Source organism: Fukomys damarensis, unplaced genomic scaffold, assembly GCF_012274545.1.
Source record: "Fukomys damarensis isolate Sample0158 unplaced genomic scaffold, DMR_v1.0_HiC HiC_scaffold_34, whole genome shotgun sequence".
Lineage (NCBI taxonomy): Eukaryota > Metazoa > Chordata > Mammalia > Rodentia > Bathyergidae > Fukomys > Fukomys damarensis.
The window spans coordinates 9721171-9747945 of record NW_022900946.1 but is presented as its reverse complement, the minus strand read 5'-3'; the positions used below and the strand labels follow the sequence as shown (position 1 = coordinate 9747945).

The 26775-nt window shown below is 39.9% G+C and overlaps 1 protein-coding gene across 7 annotated transcripts in view; it reads right to left on the bottom strand.

Moving 5' to 3' along the window:
- Ccp110 (centriolar coiled-coil protein 110) overlaps nucleotides 1-24057 on the bottom strand; it is a 27271-nt gene extending 3214 nt beyond the window's left edge. Inside the window, exons 1-15 of one of the 7 annotated variants that reach the window (XM_019205362.2) lie at nucleotides 23868-24057; nucleotides 21556-21698; nucleotides 18683-18838; nucleotides 14596-14724; nucleotides 10525-12178; nucleotides 8340-8467; nucleotides 7239-7416; nucleotides 6634-6773; nucleotides 6152-6268; nucleotides 4037-4138; nucleotides 3701-3817; nucleotides 2812-2885; nucleotides 2068-2130; nucleotides 1381-1440; nucleotides 792-877 (exon numbers count right to left, since the gene is read on the bottom strand). In XM_019205362.2, coding sequence (XP_019060907.1) covers nucleotides 792-877; nucleotides 1381-1440; nucleotides 2068-2130; nucleotides 2812-2885; nucleotides 3701-3817; nucleotides 4037-4138; nucleotides 6152-6268; nucleotides 6634-6773; nucleotides 7239-7416; nucleotides 8340-8467; nucleotides 10525-12178; nucleotides 14596-14724; nucleotides 18683-18823 — 2989 coding nt within the window. In that variant the 5' untranslated portion in view covers nucleotides 18824-18838; nucleotides 21556-21698; nucleotides 23868-24057. The other 6 variants (XM_010610056.3, XM_010610057.3, XM_019205363.2 and 3 more) reach the window with 6 other exon arrangements.
- Between the last annotated feature and the right edge of the window lie 2718 nt (nucleotides 24058-26775).

Below are 26775 nucleotides of genomic sequence, written 5' to 3'. Positions count from 1 at the left end.
AAAAAAAAAACATATTGCTTGCCCCTCCTAACCTGGAGGAAATCACTTAGTAATAAAAGCTTTAAAACTTGTCATTTTCTAGTGGGAAGATTATAAGTATTTAACAGCCCAATCTTCACTGCCTGGTAATTAATTTACCTATCTTTTCAATGTTTAGAAAGCAGTATAGTTAAAATGCAGTATTTTTAAATCATCACGTGATTTTAAGGGAGCTCAATTAAAGTGTCTTAAAGAGATCTACAAAATAATGAAGCATTTGGTTAGGAGCAAATGTTAGCTCAACACTGAATTTGTCTTCTTGCCACCATAAATAATTTAAAAATAGTTTTCAGTTTCAAGATTCTCATTGATCCCTTCCCACCTTGCATATTCATTGGTGACCTTGTGGACAGAGGGAGAAATTCTTCATCCCCTTAGGTGCAGATACAAATATTTCTGGGCAATATACTGCTCCGTGTCGAACAGACCTGCGTAGTGTCAGGCATCATTAACTTTCACTCATTTATAAAAGTTTTCTGAATTAAACCTGGATAATTCCATAGAGTTTTCAGAATAAAAAATACAGTGTTTTCCATGGAACTGTTACAGAAAGAAGATCGCAGCCACCATTTTATTAAGATTTTCCAACTGTCACAAGATCATAACACCAGATCGCAAATGCAAATGCCCAGGAATACGCCAGCATTATGGTGGCAAAGAAAGACAACATACTCCGGTCACGCAGCCTGTGTTAGGGGCAGCTGTGCCCGTGTTTCTACTGAATGGGCTTCAGGGATTTGTTCTCTACACACCTGAGAGAGGCGCTCTGCTAGGCACTCTGCTCTGGGAAGGCTTCTGTCTATTCTGCACAACCCCCTTCACTGATGTCTTAGGGGTTCTAATTGAATACAGAAAAGTTAATAAGTCACTTGCATTAAAATCTAAATGTTCAATGTTCAATGAAACATCCACGTTGCATCAATGTTCGAAGCACAGATAAGCTTGAAAAAGTCTTTCAGTCTCACGCGTGCACACACTGAGGAAAACCACTTAGGTTTCTGCAAGAGATGGTAAGCATGGCTCCTACTTTGTTGGAGAATTGCTTCCGGGATACTAGACTTACTTTAGGGGTACTGAAAAATAGTTAATGAACAATATGGTCTGAAATGAAAACGAAAAACATGCCAACCTGAGACGGAAATTAAAATATATTACACAACAGTACACAAAGAGGGTTAGCTTTGAAGACAAAACTTGTAAGAGAACTACGTATGAACTTTATCATATTTGAAAGTTATCCTTTAATATTAAGAACACTATAATGCTATTTCTTTCTCAAGGCTAATCTTGAATTTTTTTTTTTTGAGTATTTGTAAATATCCGTGGGTGTGGCAGTCTTACCCTTGTCTACTAAGTAGCCTATGAACAGGAGCATTCTGTCCTTGGTTTGGCTGAAGGACTCTGTTGACAAATAAAACAATTAATTCAAAAGAATACCGTTTTTTTCTCATTTCTTTCAACAGGTGAAAGATAGTGACAGTGAGGTTGGAAGTCGTCTAGGCAATGATATGACCCACGTTGCCACAAAGCCAAGCAGACGGGTGACAGCACATCAATGCTGCTTATGATTTGGTCACTAATAGCCTATTCCTGGGGTTTTTATCAGGAAAGAGGTATCCAACAGATGCATTAACTCTCGGGCTTGTATATCATTTACTCACAGGCCTTACAAAAGCCAACTTTCCAAACACATGACAGGAGAAAATACCACTCGTTTTATAAGAGAAGGAAACATGTCCGAAATGCTATTAGCTTTCTAAGGGTTTTAAATAAATACCAAAGATGCCCATGACCGTGGCCTGAAACCAAGACGTATTTAGCTCACATTTCAGCCAGAGAGAGCATGATCCACGGAGCCCCCGCGAGTGGACATGTGGCGTTCATCTGGAGCTGAAGACCCTCTAGCTCAGAGAGCCGTTCTCACAGATGTAGAACAGAACAACGTTAACAAGGAGGGAGGTTGGGGTTTATAAAACTTTCTTTGGGGGAAAGAAAAGCCTCTCACTGAGATGAAGTGGTTTTTCTCACCTTGTTTCAGAAGGACTTTGTTTAACCAGAAATTTCTTATTTGGCATTCCCATTTCAGCAACTCTACCAAATTATAAAGATAAGGATGTAAATAATACATTTAGAGAAGGGAGGAAAAATGCTTCAAATGTGATATACTTGACAGAAAAAAATCATTTAGAAGCTGTTCTACTACTTGAAAGGCCTGTGTTAAGCATAGGAAAGACTACTTTCAAGCATGAAGAATTTAAAAAGTTTAGTAGAAAACATTTCCTATCATGTTTCTCTTCCCAGGAAATCTTTAGGACGTCAGAAAAAGAATGTATTTAAATGGTATAAAAGCAAACACTGAAGGGCTGGGGATGTAGCTCAGTGGTCCCGCTGCCTGCTTCGCAAGCACAAAGACCCAAGTTTGATCCTCAATACCAAAAAAAAAAAAAAAAAAAAAAAAAAAAAGGCAAACACTGAATATAAAGATTGACCTCATAATATTTGATTGACTATCAATTATGTAAGTTGAACATTGACAAATGAAGTCACGGGTACATTTACCAAAAGATGAAATCAAACTGATTTTAATGATTCTATAAAAAAAAAGGCAATTTCTATCAGTTCAAATGCAGAAAAGGGAACTAAGCGCTCTTTACCAATTTAAATATATACGTTTGCTTGTGCAGCACATGTACTCAAAATATATACACAGACCAGCAGATGACTAAAATTAACTGAGCGATGACAATGTGACCTGATAGGAAAAAGACTTACTTCATGTACTTCTTTCTGTCCAGAGACTTCTGTGTTGCAGCCGAAAGAGCCACACGTGGACTTTTCATTTTATCCTTTGAAGCATAAAAGTAACAGAACTCTACTCGTTAGTGCCAATAACACCACTTTGTCGTAATATAGGACTATCACAAACTGCATGGAAAAACTTCACTGTATCAATATTTCCTAACAGTTAACTTAGTTTTTCTTTGTAATCGAAGCAGCCTGATTCCAAAGATTAATGAGCTTTCCCCAGTGGAATAACATAAATTCTGCTTGTTTTTCTTAGGCCAACTGCACTTGGATTATCAGTTCAAACCACAAACTGTCACCAGTCTGATTTACAGGGTATCAAATAACGCGGAATCTATGTTCTCACTTTGATTTCAAAAACAGAGAAAAGCTGGGCGTGGTGCCGCACACCTGTAATCCCAGTACCCTGGAGGCTGAGGTAGCAGGACTGCTGTGAGTTTGAGGCTAGCCTGGACTACACAGCAAGACTGCATCTCAAAAACAAAACAAAGCAAACAAAAAAACCTGCAAAAATCCCTAGGACAGTTTTAAGCAAATTCAATCAGAAGCAGCAGGTGGTTTTCTGAAAGCCACCCAAGGAAAACATTCAAGGCTTCAACTTCAAAATCCAATTCAAATGTACAATTCTTTCACTGTGTAAGAATGAAAACATCTTACATAAATTAAGTAAACTAAAAAGTAAATTAATAAATGAATTCTTTTATATCTGTCTACAAACATAAATGTTACTAGTAACCCTGGGAATTTCCTGTGATCGAGAATTATCAGAAGGATGCTGCAGTCAACAAAAAATGACATTCAGCATCGAATATCGTCAAGCCAGAAGAACCATGTTCAGGAGAAAAAAATCACATACCATCTGCCTGAGCATTTTCTCTTTGCGAACTTCTCGATCATGCTGTAGAATACACATTCTTTCGGCTGCATCCATTACAAAGAATATGTCATGAATACCATACAGGGCAGCGCGCAACTGTGTACAGGAGAGGAAAATATTGTCCATGTTTAAAACATGAATTTAGAGTTCAGTAATACAACATATGCTATGTCTGCTTCTTTTATTTTAAGAAAAAAGTGGAAGTAGCTGTCGCTGAAACCTATTTTTAGCGAGTAAATGACAAGAGAAACATCTCCATGGCTGGGGCTCCGATGGTTAGTGGAACCAATCAGCTGCCAGGACAGGTGCATTTACCTGTGCCAGCACTCTCTCCTGAAGGGATGCATCCTGTGCTGAGACGATGCCTCTCCTTAAAGGCGCTTCAGACTGAAAGCTTCTCATGAATTCCATAGTATCCTGAAAAAAGAAATGCTTCTTCAAAAACATGTTCTACAAAAGACTTAGGATCTCTGAATTTCCATTTTTCTCAATCAGTCCGAAGTGACTATGAACACAAATAAAACTATAACTGATTATATGTCAAACAGCACTCACATTCCAGTAAGACAAAAAGTATAAAACGACTCCATTCACCCATTGTTTCTAAATTGGGAGGGTGGCGGTTTGCAGCTAGCTGGGATCGCTGTGTCCCGGATCCCGCTGACCTTGAGATTCTGTGCTCCCTGCTGCAGGGACCTTTCTTGGGCCGGCTGGGGGGCTCTGGGGCTGCAGCCAGATGCCAGGGCCGTGCAGAATGGTGATGGCCTCTGCATCCGCATCCTTTCCGTCCCTGGGGGCCACCTGTCTCAGTTAGATGGTTCCAGATAGGAGTCTCACTGCACACCCACCATTAGTTTACAGGCGGCATCCAGGGACTGAAATGCTTATCTGGGAAAGTGACTGGTTGTTATGATCAGTGCAGGATCTGGAGAAGAAACAGAAGAATCTCTTTGCCAGGCTTTTGTAGATAAAGAGGGGAGGGGGCTGAGGGAAGGGAGGGGCATGAGGAAAAAAGAAGCAGCAAGATATATCATGCACAGGAACAAATTCCCTATGCTGGATGCTGTCATTATGTTTCTCTAAAATGCACCAGTAAAATAAAAAGCAAAAAGAAAAAAGAAGTCAGTGACGATGCTGCTGAACCTACTACTGAATTTCGATTTGCGCCTAGTGGTAAACCGGGCCCGGTGGAGACGTCCACGGCGATGCCTGGGTGCCAGGCCTGGTGTCTGGATACTGAGCATGAAGACTCAGATGATTACGGTGGCGAAAGGATGACGTGGAAGCACCTGGACAAGGACGGGGCCAGCCCCACAGCTCGTGTCTGTGACGAAGGCCTATCCCACTCAACGGCAGAAGGGCGAGCCACACTGAAGAGGTCAGAAAGGAAGCTCTCAGTCTGTGAGCGGCCAGTGTGACATGGCTGGGCCGGACAGAAGACTGAGAGACTGTGTGACGATGTGCCGCGGACGCACGGAGCGAGGACGCAGGTGCTGATCGCTGAAAACGATTTTGCTGCTTTAAGATACTACGCATAAGTGTGGGAAGGAACTTGGTACCTCCTTCCTCTGAAGTGAGGTTGATGAAAGTCTTTTTCTTTCTCCAAAATTCACTTAAACAAGAACTTTCTTGGGACAAACTACAGAGACAGCAAGTTGTCACCAGCCAAAAAAACTATGACCTTTACTCACACACATGAATGAACTTAACCGAGGAGAACTGGTAGTTCCCCGCACACCCCACACTTCTGTGGCTGGGTTCCCTCTGGGTGGGCCTCAGCCCAGCCTTCAGTGCAGGCGCCCTCTGTGAGCGAGCGGGCTGCGAACTGAAAGGCACAAGAGCTCGGCTGCACAGGGAGATGGGTGGGAAAGACAGAGGCTAAAGCGGAGACTCCCCTGTTCCTCAAAACGCCCTCAGCACTGAAAGGAAGGATGAGGACCACAAAGAAATCAGAGCCAGTACTCACTCCCCATGGAATGAGCAAAAGCCTTTTCCTGGTATGAGGCCAAGATGAATTCAGGCTTCTCCTCACTGCGACTGAAGAGATCCCAGCCACAGACCCAAGCACCCACACAGCTTCTGACCGCCTCACAGCCTGGGAGAGCAGAGCCTTTTCCTGCCACCCCTCACGTTAGTTTTCTGTCAGAGCAAGTACAACTGGGAAGAAGTCCTCAAAGTACTTCAAAAGGGAGCTGTGTGATCTTTGTAGGGGCTCAACAAACAAATCTGTTTTCTTTATTACTACGCTGTCATTCTTGACCAAAGCCATTAATGAGAATTTTTTTTTTAAAGGAAGTCTGGCAAAAAAAAAGAGTAATAATCACTTAAAAATACCAGTGACTAAAAAACTTCGGATCTAATGTCACCTCAGCTGTCGGAAGGCTGAAACTAAGATGGAAGTGAAATACAGAAGGTTTACAGCGATCTTACTTTTACAGTTTGTCGAAGTTGCTTCAGCTTATCCGTCTGCATAAGCCTACGAGTAAGAAATCCCTTTGCCACGGCAGTTATTTTGTTAAACTTCACTTGTACTTCTGGATTACAAACCTAAGAGAAATAAGACAGACACAATGTTTTAAGAAGCTGAACATTACACCTAAGTCTTTTCCGTTGGTGCAGTCCTGCGGACGGAAGCCAGGGCCTCACACATACGAGGCGAGCCTCTCATCCCTGAGCTGCAGCCCCAACCCTCAGCTGTCTTTTCTGAATCTATTACGATGAACTGAATTCCTCACTCCGTATTTGCTCTATGTACTCTCGTCTGTACCGAAAGCTAAGCTACCTGATGTATGCCCAAAATGCTGATGCTTCTTTGTACGGACTAAAGTAACGTAGCTCTTGAAAAAAAAACGGAGATTGCTGGTTAGACAGATGACGCACGTCACTGACGCCTGTGATGTACATTTGCTCACCTGAGACCATCGAGGCTGGCCCCTTCCAAAGGGCCTTGGTACTGAGAGTGTGGTCACGCCACTGGTCGATGATCCCCAGAGGTAGAACGGTACCTCGTTTGCAGAGCCGCAGCTATATTGCAGAGCAGAATTTGTGAAACCTAGAGAAACACACACCCTCGTTCAGAATGACTGCCCCCGAAACTGATCCACAAGCGCTCTTAAAATATTTACAGCTGTTAGGCTTATACACAGATGGATCTTTTCAACACGAACAGCGTCTCGAGATGCTGTGAAGATAAAACGGTGGCAGGGACCGGGGAATTAGAGGAGGGAACAGCACTGAGATCACGACAGCACTTGCACCTGCAGCGTGGCACCTGCCACATGGGTGAGCAGGTGGGGCCCCGAGCCGCCCCGACATTTCCCTCGTCTCAGAACACCTGCTCCCGGGGCTCTCTGATCTAACATGTGATTTCACTGTCACTGGTCACTAAGCAGCTGGCAAACAGCACTGGGATGGACATGGGATTCAAGAAGGAAGCTACAATGTTAAAGTGTTAAACATAAAATACCTTACTGAGAAATAACTTTTTTCCAAATGAAAAGGATTTTTCCATATTTACCAGAAGTATGGGAATTCGAAGTATGGAATGAGTCCACTTGAGACAGCACTGTTTCCAACAAGCCAGAGTCACTTATTTTTCTCCATTCTAATTCTACCGTATGGTTAATGTTCAATTCAGAGACTTCTGCTGTAATCACCTTCTTCTCTTTTAATATTTTCTCCTGTTCTTCTATTTCCTATAGATTAACAGTTTATTATAACATGTGCGATTTTTTTATTTAGTTATATCCCAAAATGTTATTATTTTAGGGTTAGTCAAAACTATATATAATTGACAGCAAGTTATTATTTATTTCAAGTTTTCCTCCCTCAAAATTATGAAAACTTATTTCGTTGATTTAAAAAGATGATAGAGGGTGGGTGTGTGGCACATGCCTGTAATCCCAGCCCTTGGGAGGCTGAGGCAGGAGGATCTCTGTGAGTTCGAGGTTGGCCTGAACTATATAGTGAGAGACCCTGTCTCTCTCTCTCTCAAAAAAAAAAAATGAGAACCAGGACCTGTCATGTAAAGGTACAAGATCCCAATGATGAATGTAACTGTATTATATACCTGAAGTGTACCAATAAACTCAATGAGAGGAAAAAAAAATCAAATGATACGATAACCATAATAATTTTAAAACAAGTATCCTTGGTATGACATTGCTCTTGCAGGTTATGTATTTCAGCATCTATACCACACTTTTTAAAAATGTAAGTTTTGAACCAGGCACAGTAGCAATACGCCTGGGTTATCCCAGCACTTGGAAGGCTGAGGCAGGAGGAAAGCTATGAGTTTGAGGCCAGCCTGAGCTCCACAGTGAGTTCAAAATCAGCCTGAATTATAGAGACCTGGTCTCAAAAAAAAAAAAAAATCATTTTATGTTTTGAATTAAGGATTAAAGTACCTTTTCATAAATTACATAATTACTTTTAGATACAGATCTAAATATTAGACCCCATTTTGAAAATAAAAATACTACCTATGTATCAAAACTAATGATCCTTTTAGATTAAGAGCCACAGGAATTCTGAGTATTTTAGACAGAGCCCAAATCCTTAGGTGTCCATGAGTAACTGTCACTCACCAGCCCTAGTCCCTCACCATTGTGACTCTCACCTTCTGCAATCTTTCCTGTTCCCTTTCCTGCTCAGCTATGAGTAGGGATAACTGCTGGGCGTGCTGTTCTTCTAGTCTCTTCCGCATTTCTTCAAAAGCTAACATCTTGCTTTGTAGCAGCTCCTCACCTTCTGAAAAGAAATAAGACCCTTCAACTGAGAAAATTCACTACCTATTTGACTGCTATTTAATACCATCAACCTAGATTATGCTTCTGGCGGGGATTTAGCTCAGTGGTTCTGCTGCCTGACTTGTAAGCGCAAGGTCTCAAGTTTGATCCTTGGTACCCAATAAAGAAACGAATAAATTATGCTTCTGACCAGAGAGTGTTCCTGGATGTGACATCACTGAAGCAAGACATAGCCAGGACACCAGGCTGAACCACAATGACGCCTGCCATTCCCCTTATTTCACGTTCAGAGAGACAGAAAGGCTTGCGTCCCGTCACCTGTCCCCACTCATTCAACAGATCCCATCACGATCTGGCCTGATTAGCCGAGACTAAATGTGGAAGCCGGAGTCTCCAGATCTAATCAACTTCCACATGTGGTCCTGAACTAAACCTCACCACTATTCATTCTTTTGGCCCCTGCCCTACTCCAGGATCTCGGGTTTTGTACCTTGTAGCTTTGCTTTGTTTTGATTCTCAAGGAAAGGATACTATGATGGTATAAACCTTTCTTAGCTTGAGGAGGTTCCAAAACATACTGTGGATTGCCATTCCAGATAGTCTAATTAATAATCAATAATACTAACTTAAAAATGAAGAGAAATCAGTATGACTACGCAAGCTAACTAAACAGAAAGTACAGGAACACGGACACACTGAGATATCAAACAGCTGGGGACACAGCAAGTATTCACTCACAGATCAAAGAATCATTCCTTCCAAACACAGAGTCAGTGACTTTTACTGAAGGCAAGTGTATCATGGGCCTTTATCTTATTGCTATAATCTTCCCGTAATTTGCTCCTAAGTACATTGTGTTGAGCATTTGCAAATGTGTGGTTTTTCCAAGGCAAGAGCAACTGGAAAAGCAGCAGATTATAACCTTCAAGAAAGGAAAGAGGCCCTCCGAGGAACCGCTCAATGGACAGGAATCCACTAGGCTCTATTTGAAGAACTCCAGGGGCCCACCAGTGTTACACGTTACACTGTCTCCCTTGCCCATTTTAACAGCTACCTGGTGGTCCCCGTGACTGACCCCATCCTGTATGCTTATCAAAGCACTGCCAGAATTGCTGCAATGCTGATCCTGTGTTCTTTTGCTGGTCAGAGGCAGCTTTTAGCCATGCTAAGCTGTGTACCTGGAAAATCCAAGGTGGCCTCCCAGATACCGACTGCTTTCTTACAGAGCTCTTATAAAGCTGGTTTAAAGCTTTCTGCCCTAACATTGTTTTTTCTCAGAAGTCTTAACAACATAATTTACTTATGTCTTCTTTATCAGCACTGAAGAATTCCAAACCAGGACAACAAAGGAAAGAGTAATGAAGGAGAAATACATGCATTAACAAGCTCTTCATATAAAACTGGATGCAACAGAAAGAAATACAAAGTAAAGTTGATCCACAAAGAATCATTCTTCAAACACCACCCCAAGCCTTATTTGTGATGTGTACTCTAGTAATTTAGTATTAATTAGTTTACTGAAGGGCCAACTACACATGAAGACCTGATTTCAAATGAAAGGGCATAACGGCACAACATCTGAAATCACACCCAAAGGTATGGCCACACACTGAGCTGAAACCATGATGTTTCACAGAATTGTTTCTTCTAGTCATTAATATTCTCTATAGTTCCAAGTGCACTATGAAAGCTTCATTATTTATATAAAAATTATTGCCAAAAGCCTAACAAATGCCAATAAATTATGGCTAATCATGTTCTTCAGTAAGGTAAATGAAATTCAGTGCCCTCACGAACAGAGGAAGACAACTGCTTATTTTGCAAAATGTCAATTAAAAGTATTAATACAAGCCAGGGTGGTGGCACAGGCCTATAAACCCAGCACTTAGGAGGCTGAGGCAGGAGGACTGTCACAAGTTCGAGGCCAGCCTGGCCTACCTAGTGAGTTCCAGGATACCCTAACCTACCTAGTGTGACCCTGTCTAAAAACAAATAAAGTATTAAAACAAAAATCCACCTTCTTGGGAGCTATCAAACACTTCCAAGTGTCCTTACCTTTTGTGCTAGTTTCTAGTATTTTATTCTTGTAAATGTAGAGAGATCCCTTAGGGTATCTTTTTTCTGGCAAATATTGTCTCTCCTGTTCAGCTATGCCGGTGGTTATGACACAAGGACAGTTTTCCTTCTGCATACTGTCCAGATCCAAATCCAGTCTCCGCTTAACTTTTTCCAAGCTGTTATCCAAAAGTTGTTCACTTCCACAGGACACCATAGGTGTGTCCATCTGCTGTCCATGGCGCTGGTTTTGCATCAGTAAAGGAGATGGATTTTTTACAGTGTAAGACTTATTCAGTTCCATCTGAGAATTGCAGGAGTTTTTCTCAAACACACTCACTGACCTGAATCCACTCACTGTTCCCAAGTTTTGACTCGCTATACACTGACCGGAACTGACATATGGATCCTGCAATGTGGGCCCTGTAGGACAAGGGGTATTACTCATTGTGTGTGTTCCTCTGGCCTCAGAGGTTAACTGGCCTTCCACAGCAGCGAGTCCCTGTGTAACTTTGTCTTCTAAGTCATTTCCCAAAGACTGACGCACCTGACTTGATTTACCTACAGCCACAGTTTCCATGGCTTTGGTAGCTGTTTTGCTGACGTAAGTCCTGCTTGCACAAACTCCTGCTAAATCGATTGGTAACTTTGGCACAGTTTCAAACACACTTGTTTTTTCATCAGTATCGGGAACAATTACGTCCACCATTTGTTCTTTTCCTTTAGGGCTTAACTCACAGGCATTTATTGGGTTATTTATAAGTATGTGACATGCTGAAGATGGCCTGGAACGCCTGCGATGCATTTTAGGGCTCACACTTAGCTCGGGACTAGGTAATTTGGCATAGGAACCTGTAAGACTTTTGATCACATTATTTTCAGTAATAGAGGTGGGAATAACTTTAAAATCAGCCTCAGAATCCGGAACAGTGGGATGCCCCGTTTGGACAGGAGTATCTACTTTAGAAAAGCTAGCTAAAACAGATGTATTCGTGCTGCCTGGTTGAGAGGAAGCACCTTGGAGAAGAACGTTTGATTTATTAAGGCTAAGTTTATCAGGAATCGCTGAGCCACAGTGTTTGCCCATCAGCGGGGATTTCTCCTTCACACACTCACTCACTTTCGAAGCATCATTTTCTTTGTCTGAGTGACTCTCGTTAACACTCCTCCTTGTACTGCTTCTCAGACTGCGTCTGGATTGTTCTCTTTCTATATACTCCTTTGACTTTTTCATCAGGTTCTGAAGACTCATTACATAGGGGTCCGGGATGACTTCTACCAAAACTGGCAGAGCCTGTTCTTCAGTCCTTGAGAGCAGACATTCAGAAATAAGAGTTCCTTTCGGTGCTGCTGAGGAGATCTTTGGAGCTGCTTCGGTTTCAGTGTGACTATTTGAATGATCACATTGCTCTGGAGAATTGAATCCTTCCGCATCTCTAGCTAATTCTCTTCCATTAGGTAGATGTTTGTCCTCATTATCAATGGGCGAAACCACAGGGGTCTCTTCAAACTTTGTTAAAGTAGTGTGCTCAGGAGGGATTGGCAAGCTATTTGGAAATGTAGCAGGAACATTCAAGTTTCTGACTTCTGAATTAGAATAAACTGTTTCCGCCTCCCACTGATCAAAATCACTGGCTTTATGTGCTTTTCTAACCTAAAAAGGACATTAAAAATTAATATTTCTTCATTGAACAAATAGCTCTTGACTTCATAGTTTTCTAAAACAACAAAAACTGAAGATTCTGAATTGTGACATTTGAAAACACAAGCAAAAACAGAGACAGTTTCTATGGTATATCACATGGGAATCAGATTACTAACAAAAACAACCTATTTATTAAAAGAGAAAATTAACTATTTTATAAAATGTAAACACACACACACACACATATATTCATGTATAATTTAATCTCAAGATAGAAGCCCTTTCCTTAACTTTCTTCTGGCTACATGTTATTAACATCAACAGCTATTCCTTCTATGATACCTATCTGAGGATAAAAATATATGCAATAAATGCCAAGTAATTAAATGTCTTACATGAATGATTCCTGCGCTAAGAAAGAAAAACTTGTTTAGGACACTGAATAAGCAAAAAACAATTCAGTAATAATGAATTACTCATGCTCACCCCAAAGTTTCACTAAAACTCCATAAAATGAAGCAAATTTGTAGTAAATAATAAGTCATCCATGTAGCTTAAATTACTTAGAAATTAGGAATATTTCAATTTAAAAGCCAATTTACAAAACAAAACTCAAATAGATTAACTAGTAGTACGTTAAAACAATAACCTGCTAATGCATTTTGGAATAAGTGAAATAGTTATTTGCTGTATTAAGCTGAGAAAAAGTATATATTTAGGACATCTAACAGAAAAAATAAAATTACATTTTGTATCTAAATATTTCAACTTTGCAAAAGAAAAGTGAACCAGGCTACTTGCTAAAGACTGTACAAGCACATAGTAAACTGGCAGAAATCACTAAATTATGATATGAACATAAACCCCAAAGTTCTCAATATTAAAAGATTTTGAGGTTGTTTTGTGTGTGCTTGTTCTTTGTTTTGTTTTATTTGGTTTTTCCTACACCATGTGGCACTCTGGTTTTACCTTACAAATCCCAAGACACACAGTGGTTTCCAGGTAGTACACAATAAACAGAGTACAAGGATTTGTACTTAGTCACTGCCTCAAGACCGAAATAAACCAAAACAGATGTGTATTCACCAAATCCATGAATATGGTCATAGGTTCAGGCAAAACATTATTTCTTTTTTTGTTTCTTTGTTTTTTTGGTATCGGGGATTGAACTCGGGTCCCTGCGCTTGCGAGGCAGGTGGCGGAACCACGGAGCTAAATTCCCGGCCCAAAACATTATTTCTTTATACAAAATCTTTCACATTTCACAGTTGTGATATTCAGCAGCTATGTACTTTTTGTATACCATTCAAATAATCCTTTGGTTAAACAAGCTACATAAAAAAAATAAATAAAACCTATCATAAAATCAAAAATTTTACGTGTGAAAGAGAACTGAAAATTTGCATTATATAAAATTTTTTTACCTGAATAATTAATTCATCACAGTTCAACACTGCGTATGCTATTTTAAATAGAAAGCTTTGGAACACAACAATAATTTCATTTCTAGCATATTTGACATCTCTATGGACCAAAAACAGTATGCCAGTTTTGTTACAATAATGAGAATTATCCAGTAAGTCAGAAACCCACCTCTTCTTATTAAAATTATTAGAGTTTTCAACAGTAATTATAATCTGCAAAGTACAATCTACTATCCACATTCCTAACTATTTACAGAGAAATGAAGGTAGCAGTTAGCAAGAAATACTCTAAGGTTCATAAGATACATGTTACCTAGTAGGAATCACAAAGAAAAACCACAAATTCCTAAGATTGTTAAAAAACAAACAGTAACTAGTAAAATAGTGCTACGCATGGCAGAAACGATTTGTTCATCTAATTCATTTTTCTTTTTAGTATGAAATGACCCAGACCTTAAAACAAATTGTTTATACAAATTTACATTAATCTAAATAAAAATACAGTCATTGCAAGTGATGTGGGTGCATTATTTAATGATTTCAATTGGATATAGAACATATCTAGGTAATTCTACTTAATCTACACTGCATTTTTTTGTATCTAACAGCGGAATTTTCATCAAAAATTTGGGGACAGTTATTTACTTTACCAGAGAATGAAAAGATCCTTTAGTCGATAGTCTGATTAGTTCAGGGGATAACTACAATGGTCAATTCTATCACTTTGTCACTGAGAATCCAATGTTTTTAGAGTCATAAGACAGAGACAATAAGCAATTATATTCAGTGTATAGTTTCACTGTCTAAGTATCCTCTGACTCAAGTACTGGGCGCTACTGACGAGCAATTGGATTCTCTCTGAAGTGAAATGAAATATCTCAAAATTATGAAACTTCTCAAGCAACGGTAAAGCACATTAGCAGTTAGTTATTTGCAAACATATCTCATCAGTGCTTTTTATGATTTCCGAATTATAGCCTAAAAGATTTTTGAATCACCCACCTGGACATTTTCAAGAATCTCCTGGACACGAGTCAACAAAGCTTTCTTCCTATTAACCTGCTTTTTTGCTTCTACATCGAGTGCTTTCTGTTTTTCTTGTTGTATTTCTTTTCTCTTCTCAATATTAAGCTGCAAGACACAAAAATATATAATTGTGTCTCAATGACAAAAATATAAAATCAGGAAGTCTTGACTCAAAACTGTTAAAACCACAGGGCAACAGGCAAAATTAATCTGTACTGAAAGAAATTTGAACGTTAGTTGGGATACGGACTGGGATCAGTGATAAAAGATATGCAGTGATAAAAGCATTCTGTGTAGGTGTGAGCTACAAAAGTGAATACCACTTATACCATGCATCAAAACTCAAGGAACTTTAACATTTATGATCTGTGCATTTCACTGAATGTAAATTATTCTCGATTGACAAAGAAAAGTTAACTAAAAGAAAAAAAATGGCATACACTTGTAAGCCCAGTACTCAGCAAGTGGAGGCAGGAAAGTTCGAGGCTAGCCTGGGCTACATATTGAGTTCAAGGCCAGCCTGAACTGCATAGCAAGACCCCTTCTCAGAACAACAAAAAACCCAAACAAACAGACAAAAGCTTGTTCTTTTAGCAAATGGTCTAAAATGACAAAGATAAAATTAGTCCCTATGGCCAATGCTGAGGTTTTCATTTGGTAAATACCTCAGTTCGCTCGGTCAGTTAATCTTCTAATCGGGGCATATTTAACCTCTGCTGCTTCAAGAAAATGTTCAAAGGTTTCATGATAAAAGAAACCGATAATGTTTTATTTGGCTACAAAATCATTTTTTGTCCATCTCACTATCACCTCCAAGAAAAACATGTTTTAAAAAATGAGTTTCCAAACATTGTCTCTTTTTATAGCACATTCAATTGTTAAGTCCTGGGAAGTTAAGACTTTAATAGCTTTTCACAAATGGAAAACATGTCATAAAAATTATTCTAACCCTGCAATATTCATTTTTCAAATACAACATACAAACACATAAATCTATAAGAATAAGATTTTGCTTATAAATAAGAAACTAAGGGAGTCATGCACTCTATACAATAAGGCAATAGTTATCAAATAGCTGATAAAAGTATTGCTTTAAAACTTTTTCCTCTCCCAATGAACATATCCATCATGTGTGATAAATATCAACTAATTTAAAAAAATGAATAATAAATAAGTCACACATATGCAAATACTGAATAGTTTCTCTGGTGTGAAAAACTAAAATAGTACTCAAGATCCTAACGGAACAATTAGCAATGTGAAATAGGAAGAAAAGGACCAAAGGTATAGGGACAGTTAGAAGGAAAGGGAAAGGGGAACAAGGGAAAAGGAAAAAAATATGAGAAAATGTAAAAATGGAATTAAAGTGTTTGAAGGTGGGGAGGGGAGGAGGGGGTGAAGGGAGGGTGGGGACAAGGGGAAAAAATGAGAACCAAGACCTGGCATGTAAAGGTACAAGATCCCAGTAATGAATGCAACTGTACCATCTACCTAGAATGTACCAATAAATTCAATTTAATTAAAATAAATTAATTAATTAAAAAAATGAATAAATAAAAAATTCTCCTACTTGCATGCTACACAAGAATCATCATAGTCTGCTTGCTAATCAAAAAGCGGGGAAAGGTCTGATTTTTAAAGACCGACCAGTAGTCATCATGGTAAGCAACCATTCAAACTAAACTATACTAATGGAGCTAACTTACCTGACTTCTGATTTAACTTAGTATGATACAGATGGCATCATCTTGAGTTCCTGCCCAAAATGTTTAACCTGACTCTAAGCAAACTTTTACACTTCACTTCCAGTCTGTAGGAGCTACAGAGACTACAGGAACAAACTAATTATCTCTATGAAGAAAAACTGATAAATTCAAAATGGAAGGCATTCTAAAAGACAAGAGGCCTGGACTCTAAAAACTCAATGTTCGAAAAAAAAGTTTGTAAAGAAGTAGAGGGATAGCTCTATACAAAAAGAGATTAAAGAAACATAATAAACTAACGCTACTTATGAACTCTGGATACACATTATAAAAAGATTTTAGGCTGGGCGTGGTGGCACACGCCTGTAATCCCAGCACTCGGGAGGCTGAGGCAGGAGGATCGCTGTGAGTTTGAGACCAGCCTGGGCTACATAGTGAGTTCCAGGTCAATCTCAACTACATAGTGAGACCCTGTCTCAAAAAAACCAAAAAAAAAAGAAAAAGATTTTAAGTGTAAGTAAAAAATTTGAATATGAATAGAATATTAAATACTATTACTTTGCTTAAATTGTGATAATGGCATTGGGATTTGTATAGCAAAATATATGGTCCTTTTGTTTAGAAAATATATAGCAAGATCAATTGTTTTAGTATATGTGTACATACACAGATAAAATCACAAACAATAAATCAAAGATAACAAAAATGTGTAAAAATTGCTGAATTTAAATGGTAGATACGAGTGGTCACTATTATTTTTTGAACCATTTTATGCTGAAAAGTTTCATTACAAAAAGTTGATAGAAAATACCGATCTTTTAACACTTGTTATACCAAAACACATTTTTAACTTACTGTTTCACTAATGTTAATTTTCTGATTTAAAACAAAATCAATTACATTAGTAAATATTCAATGAGTATCAACGCACAGATGATGAAAAAAATGTGTCTTCTCACTCATTTCATATTCCCTTACCCAACAAAAACGATCGTGGTCTTTTAAAAATGCAAATAGTTACCACTTAGGGTCCAGGCAGTAGGCTAAGTATTTTACATGTATTAATTGATTTAACCTTCAAAATAGACTCATGAAGTGGGTACCATTTTAATTCTCATTTAACAAGGAAATGGAGCAAAAATTCACCCAGCAGGTAAGTGGCAAAACAATGCTCTGAATCCAGCCCAGAGGTCTCCAGAGCTTAGACTTTTAACTCTGTACTGGCTCCCACCAGAGGCTGCATGCAGTAGCTCGAGGGCATCTTCCTATGCCTGCGCTATACAGCTCTATAAAATAGACTACAGTCAGTTAAATCCGCCCACTGTTAGTAGACATTCAGGTTGTCGACCTCTTTCAATTTCAACAACGCTGGTATAACTTTTGTCTGAGCACACCTGTAATTGCAGGCTATTCCCCAAAAGTGAAACTGCTTGATCAAAGTTACATATACTTTTAAGTTCTGATAAATGCCACTGACTGCTCGCCCAAAGAAAAGCGGATTTTCTTTTTTTTTTTTAATTGAATTTATTTTATTCTATTAGTACAACTTTATTCTATTGTTTGCAATTCACACAGTTTATAATCATCTCGGGGAGTGGTTACATGTACATATTACAGCTTTTTTTTTTTTTTTTTTTTTTTTTTTGCTAATCCCTTTCCTCTTTCCCATGCCATGTCTCCTCCCCTGGTTCCCATATCACCTTTTGCACACTTGTTGATATTATCTGTTTTAGCTCATGTTATGGCATATAATTTATACTGATCAGTTATTAGATATACACAGCACATCTTTGTTCCCCTGTAAGTGGATTTTCTTAGCAAAAGTACATTTAAGGGGCAACTCCCCCACTAGAATCTATCAGACCTTCACAAATCTAGAAGGTAAAAATTATAACTCATTTGTATTTCTGTAACTGTGAATAAACATCAGCCATCTTTTAAGTGTTTATAAGCCTTCTCTTTGTTTTCCTGTGAGCTGCTTTTGCGGCTCACTAGAGAAAAAAATTATTTAAAGAAAGTTAATAGTTTCCCTGGTGTAAATAATCTGCAACAATGCATACGATTCTAATAAGATTACTGACATTTAGAAATGGGAAGAAAGGAGCTAAAGGCGTAGGGAAGGTGGGATGGGTAGCGGAAGAGTAAAAAGGGAAAAGAAAAAAATGTGAGAGAATGAAAATAAAGTGTTTGTAGATGGGGAGGGGAGGAGGGGGTGAAGGGAGGGCAGAGGTAAGGGGAAAAAATGAGAATCAAGACTTGTCATGTACAGGTACAAGATCCCAACAATGAATGTAACTGTACTGTATCCCTAAAATGTACCAATAAACTCAATTAAAGCTGAAAAAAAAAAAGAAAGTTACCAGTGGAGAAAGCACAGCCACTCCATGGAAACGAATCAGTGAGATGCTTTCAGACGGACTGGGTAGAACGCTCTCTGTGGATAGTGATGTTTCTTGGATTCCGGCAAGAGTTTTTTCACAGAACTCTTCATACTCTTCCATCTTCCCACAGTCACACTACAAGAAAGAAAAATGTTACTTTGAACATACTGAGAAAAACCAATCTTAATTATCTGTCAAATTTTGTAGAGCATGAAATATTCCTAGAATTCACGAGTCCTTGAACTGGCCCTGCCCTGAAATATCACATTGTTTAGAAGCTAATTCTAGGTTATAAAAGCACCTCAAGATCTCATCCACTTAAGACTTGTTTTCATATGTTAAATTTTTATGAATATTTTTGCATGCAAATCAATCTTTAAATATAAATATAGTTTAGAGAGTACTAAGAATTAAAGAAAACAAAAGCTCTGTAGCATTTCGCTATCTTTAGATTATAAAAGAAAATAATGTATTTTCTTCAATAAGGCCTATTTATACAGCACAAGAAAAACTGTATCATCTGAAAGCAGAAATCCAACCAGGTGTAGTGGCACGTGTCTGATATCCCAGCACTCTGTGCGGATGAGGTAGGATAGCAAATCTGAACCCTGCCCAGGCAAATGAGCAACTTAGTGAGATCTTGTTTCAAAGAAATTGTTTTGAAAGAAAAATTTTTAAAAGGACTGGGGATATATCTCAGTGTGAAGGTCCAGGGCTCAATCCCCAGAACCAAATAAATAAATAAACAAACAAATAGTAGAAATGCTTTTTGTAGCATAATGAGGGTTGTTTAAACAATTTAATTTTTAAAATTATTTTTCTATTATGAAGTCCAAAAGCTATTACTTGTATATTTTGCAGGGCATGGTGGTGCATGAAGCAGGAGGATTGCTACAAGTTCGAGGCTAACTTGGGCTACATAGTAAATTCAAAGCCAGCCTTAACTACAGATGGAGACCCTATCTCAAAAACAACAACAAAAAAAAGCTGGGCGTGGCGGCGCACGCCTGTAATCCCAGCACTTGGGAGGCTGAGGCAGGAGGATCACTGTGAGTTCGAGACCAGCCTGGGCTACACATTGAGTTCCACGTCAGTCTCATTACATAATGAGACCCTATATTAAAAAAAAAAAAGGACATATTTTGACTCCAGGGACATTAGCCAATGCAGTCAGCAGTAGAAAACAAAAAATTGTTTGGCCCTGGGATTAATTCTTTATTTTACTACTGAAAATTGGAAACATCACCAAGTTACTTAAAATAACAGCCCAGTAATTTCATAGTTTCTGGGAATTTGTGATGGCCCAGGTAATCAGAAGGATCAGCCACAGGGCCGGGGGACTTGGCTCAGTGGTTCCGCCAGCTGCCTTGTAAGTTCAAGGATCCAAGTTTGATCCCTGGTACCAAAAAAAAGAAGGATCAACCACCATAATCATTCCTTAGCAATGCTATATATTTACTGATTGCCTGTTTGCATAGCCTTATACGTGGCACTGTTTCCTTTATATAGACAAGGGAAAAGAATAAGAGACACTATTAGAATCATAATCAGCAAGGGAACTGGTAAACTATGGAAGCAGAAAACTCAATACAATAATGTTTAAGTGTTCATTTTGGAACAATTAACTACTTAACACTGAATTCATGCTGTGGGATATGCAAACATGAAGACAGAATATGATACTGTCCCTGAATCTCAGAATACTTAAAAATTTAGTACCCTGAAATGTCAGGGGCAAATTATAATACAACTGAAAATGAGGAAAAAGCAAATTTGAAATTATGACTACATTATAAAAAAAAGACAAATTGTGCCGGACACGGTGGCACATGCCTGTAATCCCAGCACTAGGGAGGCTGAAGCAGGAGGATCGCTGTGAGTTCAAGACCAGCCTGGGCTACATAGTGAGTTCCAGGTCAGTCTCAACTACATAGTGAGACCCTGCCTCAAGAAAAAAAAAAAAGAAAAGATACATTGCTACTTCTGATCAACTGATAGTTTTATCAGTTACAAAATTTCTTCCCACTTTTCCATCCACTGTAATTATTTCTATTCTATTCAATTTATGCAAAGTGAGTTTAATTTCACAGAAATTGTTCTGCAGAGTGTGAAAGTCACTATTTTGCAAACTTATATCAATTTTTTTAACAGCTCAATAATAGAATGCTTGCTTATTATGCATGAGCCCTATTCAATCCCTACTTCTGCAAAAACAAGTACACAAACAGAAAAGCAAAAGTGAAAAAAAATCAACAAAATAATTTATCACACACCCATTTTTCAGTCTAGGTTTATACCCATATTGTTATATTTTAACAACCAAAATGCAGTAACTAAGATTTGAAAGAAATCCAAATAAATTCATTTATGCTAAAAATATTTCAAAGTATTTTTAACACAATTTACACACTCAGTAATACAGGAAATGATTACATTCTTGTACAAATAATGTAATATACTTTCCATGGATATGCAAACCTGAAATTCAATTTCAAAGGTCTGAAAAAAATTTTTAAATGAACTACCTTTGTATCAACAGTTTTAACATCATAGAAATATTTCCTCTCCTCGTTGCTTCAGTAAGTTATTCACATACCTTAGTGCATGCATGCCCTACATATCACAGATACACAGTAATATATTATTACAGAATAACATGACAATGCATTAACTATTCAAATACAAGCTCTAAGAGGGAGATTATAAAAAAATACCAAATAGAGCATGACTAGATCCTTTTTATCCTTCAGTTTAGCCTGAACGTCTCCTGTCCCTGATTATCCCACCCTGGTTAACCCCACCTCAGTCACTAGTACATTACTGGGCTGTCTCCTACTTTTCGTGGCACTTACCACTATCTGAAATTATCTTGTTTACTTCCTTGGTTTATGTCTGTCTTCCTCCTCCAAAATGTAAGCTCCATAAGAACAGGTACCTTCTTGGTCTAGTTCACTGGACCCCCATGACACAGAACAGTGTTCGCACACAGTAGGCACTGCACAAAAGTATTGAATAAATGCGTGAGAGCAATTAGCTCAAGCAGTAATGAAAATTAGGAAGAAAAAGAAAAGAGTGGACTATGCAGCAAATAAACTAGCAAGGTAGAATGGAATTTACAGAAGGGTACAGTAGCTCCTGGATGATCCGGTTCCCAAAGAAACTGGTGCCTCTAAACTGCAAAGGTCGCCATTTAAAAATTGAGCAGTCTACATCCCATGATTAAGCAAGAAGGCGATATGTTTCTCACACCACAATTATCATTGTCAGCAAGGCTTTATTTTGTGCCTTCACTTACAAGGCCACGCTAACCACAAATCTGCTGTCCCATACTCTACCATCAAGCATGACTTTCCAGCACTAATGTCAGCTGCGGCAGGTTCAGACATGACTTGTCTTCCCCATTTACACCAGAGTACTGACCCTTGTCCAAACAAGCCTCTATGGTGGATTAACTAAGGGTCAACCTGTAACACCCAGCTGAACTGAATCAACGTGGCCTTGGTATGAAGGATCCACCTGAGGATCGTTACCAAGAGCCATCAAAAGAGAATTGGAGGGGGAGATCGTGGGCTGTTGATTTTCTAGGAGAAGCTTGCTGCGAGTGGTTTTCCTGATGCAAACTTGGCTGTTCTCATAGGAGGAGGAGCTCAGGGCCCTGCTACTGCTGTTCTCATCAGGGGAGCTCTGATCTTCACTGTGAGCATCACTTCCTGACTCCAATGTGGATCCCTCAGCCTAGAGACAGAAATCCTTCACCCCACTGGCGCAGGTTTTCTGGCTTCCACCCCTGTCCTTTGGACCTTCTGGATGCAGATCCTCAAAACGGACAAAATTGAGACAATGCCGTGTGCTCTAGGCCACTGGTGCGCCTGTGGAGGACACTGCCTTGGACTCTAATCCTTTAGCTGGACTTTTGTGGGACATTGCTGGGACCCAGGCCCGTGGCTGGATTCTTTGGGCCTCTAGTGTGTGGCTAATCTCTTGCATTACTTTGTACTTCACTTTTTGGGTAATTATCATAAAATAATCCTATAAATAATGCATCCTGTGTTTAATGTTTTCCCTTGCCAAAGCCCTGACTACAACAGCCTCTTTGCAAGCCCTAGACTTGTCCTATCTGTGCCTTCCCAGCACTCTGCTAGAAATGTCACTGGAAGCAATGGTAAAAATAACACACAATAGTTCAGCCACACATAGACTTCTTGTAGAGGCAGCACAGAGGAAAATCTCTTATTCAGGTACATTCACAGCAAGACACTTAGCATCACTGCACCTGTTTCCCTGTCTGTAAAACAGACACCATCAGGGTATATCTGTCTCAAAGGGATTCTGTGAGAATTGAATGACTAATGCATCCGTGGCAATTAGCACTCTGCGGAATAAGCAGAAAGCATCAATAAATGGGAGCTGCTTTTCTTGCGAAGTGGCCAATGGTGGTGATGATTTTTATCACCAGCTTACGAACTCTCGGAGGACAGTGACACAGCTTGGTTCCTGGTAAGATTCAAAGGTAATTTGAAAACATTTTGGGAAGTGGGTGGGCAGCACTTTCCTTGCCTCACTGTTTCCAGACCTCTCCCATAAAATCAACCTCTGAATGGGTATCATTTGCTTGCACCTGGGGTAGGAGACTGGAATTCTAACCGGATAGGAGAAACAAAAGGCCAGGACCCACCTAGCAGCATCTGGAACGATCAAGAGAATTTTCTTTATTATCCCCAGGCTTATGCCCGAGTTGCATAGGTAGAGTAAACAGAGCTCCTAGGGCCTTTGGCTGTGGTAACCGGCGTTTAGAAATGGCCAATGCACACCCTGCGGACGACTCGTCAGAGGAGGCTCGACAGTCTCATCACAGAAGGGGCTCTCCGCGTGGCCCAGTGAATTCCCACACGTCCCCCTCTGCCTCACCCCAACGCCCCATGCTCACCTCCCCCTCTTCCGAGGAGGACCCACCCGGGCGGTGCCAGCATCCGAGCACCACCACCGCGCCCGCTGTTACCCAGCCTCGGGACCCGCCTTCCCAAGCCTGATGTCTTCAAAGGGCTCGATACCCGGGAACCCAGCACAGAGCTCACCCTCAGCGCCACAGGGCGCCAATTCTGCTCATCAGGTCGCCTCTCAACCCAGATGCTTCTGAGATCGAGTCCACTGCTCATGCACACACCTGATCACTCGAGGCGCTGTCAGCTTTCCTCCCTCGCCTCGGGCCTTGTCAGAAAGCAAGTAGCTCAAATGGCTCTGACAGAGTGCACCTCGGTCCGTCGCCTCCTTCTCCTCCTCCCCCGCGCCATGTTACTGGTCTCTCTGGCGGCAACGCGGGCTCCTGGCAACCGCAACAGCCGCCGCCACTTGGACTCCACCCCTCAGGATCCGTACTTCCTGTGGTTGCTTCCCGGGCAGTAGAAACTGTTGTGCCTCCAGAAACTACAATCCCCAGTGTGCATTGTGCGCCCATGATACGGGACCTGTGCTTCCGGTAAGTGACCTACACGCTGGGAAATGTAGTCTGCACTGCAAGCCAGAGCCTGTAAAATTATAATTGGTTACACAGTATGGAAGCTCCTAGGGTCTGAAGCCTTCAAAATTTTCCATGAAGTTGCCCTTTTTAAACTTACCTGTATAGAGATAACATCTCTGTTGTCATTGGAAAATACATTCACCAAAGCATTATAGAGAAAAAAATTGCTGCTCCAAAGCCTTGAGACATTTGTACCCTTTTGGAAATCAGAGGAAAATACGTATCAGAAGAAAAAGTAACAGGTTCAAGATGACAGAAAAATCCCTCAATTTTCTGCCAAACTTCTCTACCTAAACACCGTATTATCACGTCTCTCTCTTACTGACCTTCATTCTGGTGCCTATTTTTGCATATGTAAAACCGGACTCTTAAAAGTGCCTATCACACCTGTAATACCAGCACAGGGAGGCTGAAGCAAAAGGTGCATAAGTTTGAGGCCGACCTGAGCTTCGTAGCAAGTTCAAGCAAGGCTGGCCTGGATTACATAGTAAGACTTTTTGTTGTTGTTTCATAGTGTGACTTTGCCAGAAACAAAACAATCTTAAAAGTGCCTATCATAAGAGTGATATGAGATATAATTGCAATAACTTTTGCACCATGCTTGTGCTTTTTATGCCCCTAGCAGAAGGAAAAATAAGATGGGGAAGAACACAAAGAATGGTGAAAGGTCACAAGCCATGATTACAAAAGACCCTATAATTGTTCACTTTGCTTCACCTCTTAGTTCCCTCAACCCCGGAATGAAGAAATCACTAAAATTCTTTCCAGGTTTATAGCCTGCTTGTGCTCTTTTCCTATGCTTTTTTATTGTTATTGTTCCCTTCTACTCTGCAAAATTCTTCTGAAATCGGCCTCCTGAGGCTGTTGTAATAATGTCCCAATTAGTATTGATACAGGAAAAAATATAACTCCCAACCTGCTAGATGTCAGATGTGCCAAGTTCAAGTCCCCCAAATATCAAAGAATGAATTCCAAGAGACAAAGGAGTTTAAGAGTAGGAAATGTTTATTAAGAGAAAGCTCCCAAGAAACAGGAGAGGGATGTTTGGCCACTGAGGCTCTTTGTCAGGGATAATTTGTACAGCAAAATCACAATGGGGGTCCAACATGGATCATACTACAACCTATAAAATGACAAGTATAGCAGCTTAGCTAATATTGATCCAATAGGGAAATGAGTGATATAGCAAGGGTACATGGAAAGATCAAAGGAATTCTTGGAAAGGGAGGGGAATATGGGTCCAGGTGTTCTGGTCACCCACCTGTGTCTGATGCCTAACTGGGTCCACTGGTGCTAATTACAGTATAATCTCAAGTTGCTGTTCATCTCCAAGGAGACATGTAGGCCTATCTATTGCTTTTCCATCCTGAGGCCTGGCTCTCTTCAGATTCACCTCAAGCCACAATTCTGCTTTTATTTTTCATGCTTACTTCCTTGAAAGTCCTATCCCTCTCTGACTGTATATTAATTTCTAACTTAACTGTCTATAATAGTAGCTCTGGAATCCTCCTGGCTGAAAGGTCTATCTATATTTGTGGTGGATTCAGTTATCTGGGGCTCAGTTTTTCCTGGAATCCAGGTGATCATAGGTTTAGAACAGTGGCTGGAGATTTCTGGGGTAGCTGATATGTCCCTGTAACTATCTTTGGATTCTTAGTCTTGAAGGAAGATACGATTATATAAACTTAGGGCTAATCAGCCATGCTTTGCTACTTTTAGACTGACATTCCCCAAATGATTAATATACCCATATGCAGAGCTGAGAAGGGATTTGACTTAATGTTTTATAGTAACAAAGAATAACAAAATGAAAGTCACACTTTGTTCTGCTATTTATTTATTGAGACTAGATTTCACTATATATTCCAGGCTGGTCTTGAATTCACTAGGTAGCCCAAGCTAACCCGGAACTCGCATTAGCCCCCTGCCTTAGCCTCCAGAGTACTGGGACTGCAGGCAAGTAACGCCACGCCTGCCTTTGTTCTGCTTTAAATTATCTACAGAACATGTGTGGGCCCAAATGGAAAGTCACTTCTCTATTCTCTTTTTTTTTTTTAATTGCAAAAATGGCTTTTAAGTCCCTGATTATCCGAGAAGAAAACAGAAATCGTGGTTTTTAATGAGTTAGCCGGCTAGGACCCATCCCTAGTGGTCTCCCACTAGGTAAGAGATATGCATACAGAGTGTTCACTAACACAGTACCTGGGGCATGATAAGTGCTCTGTAAATGTTAGCTGTATTGCTAACACTATTACTCCCCTCTTCCACCATGTAAATCTCTTAAGAGGAAGGACTCTGTCGGTCCTGTTCACAGCATTTGCACCGGTGCTTGGCACATGTTGAACCGAATCGCACAAACAGGATAAAGTTTCCAGCACCTCAGTTGCTTGAGGTAAACACAGGAGCCTTTTAGAGCTCTATCAGTCTCCTCCCTCCCCTTCCTGACTTGGGAGTCTGAACCAGAGGGTTGAAATCCCTACCCAAGATAACCCAAAGCCGCTATGGAATTTGAGCCCGGAGTTTAGGCCCGCCCCGTTGCCATGGAAGCGGCCCC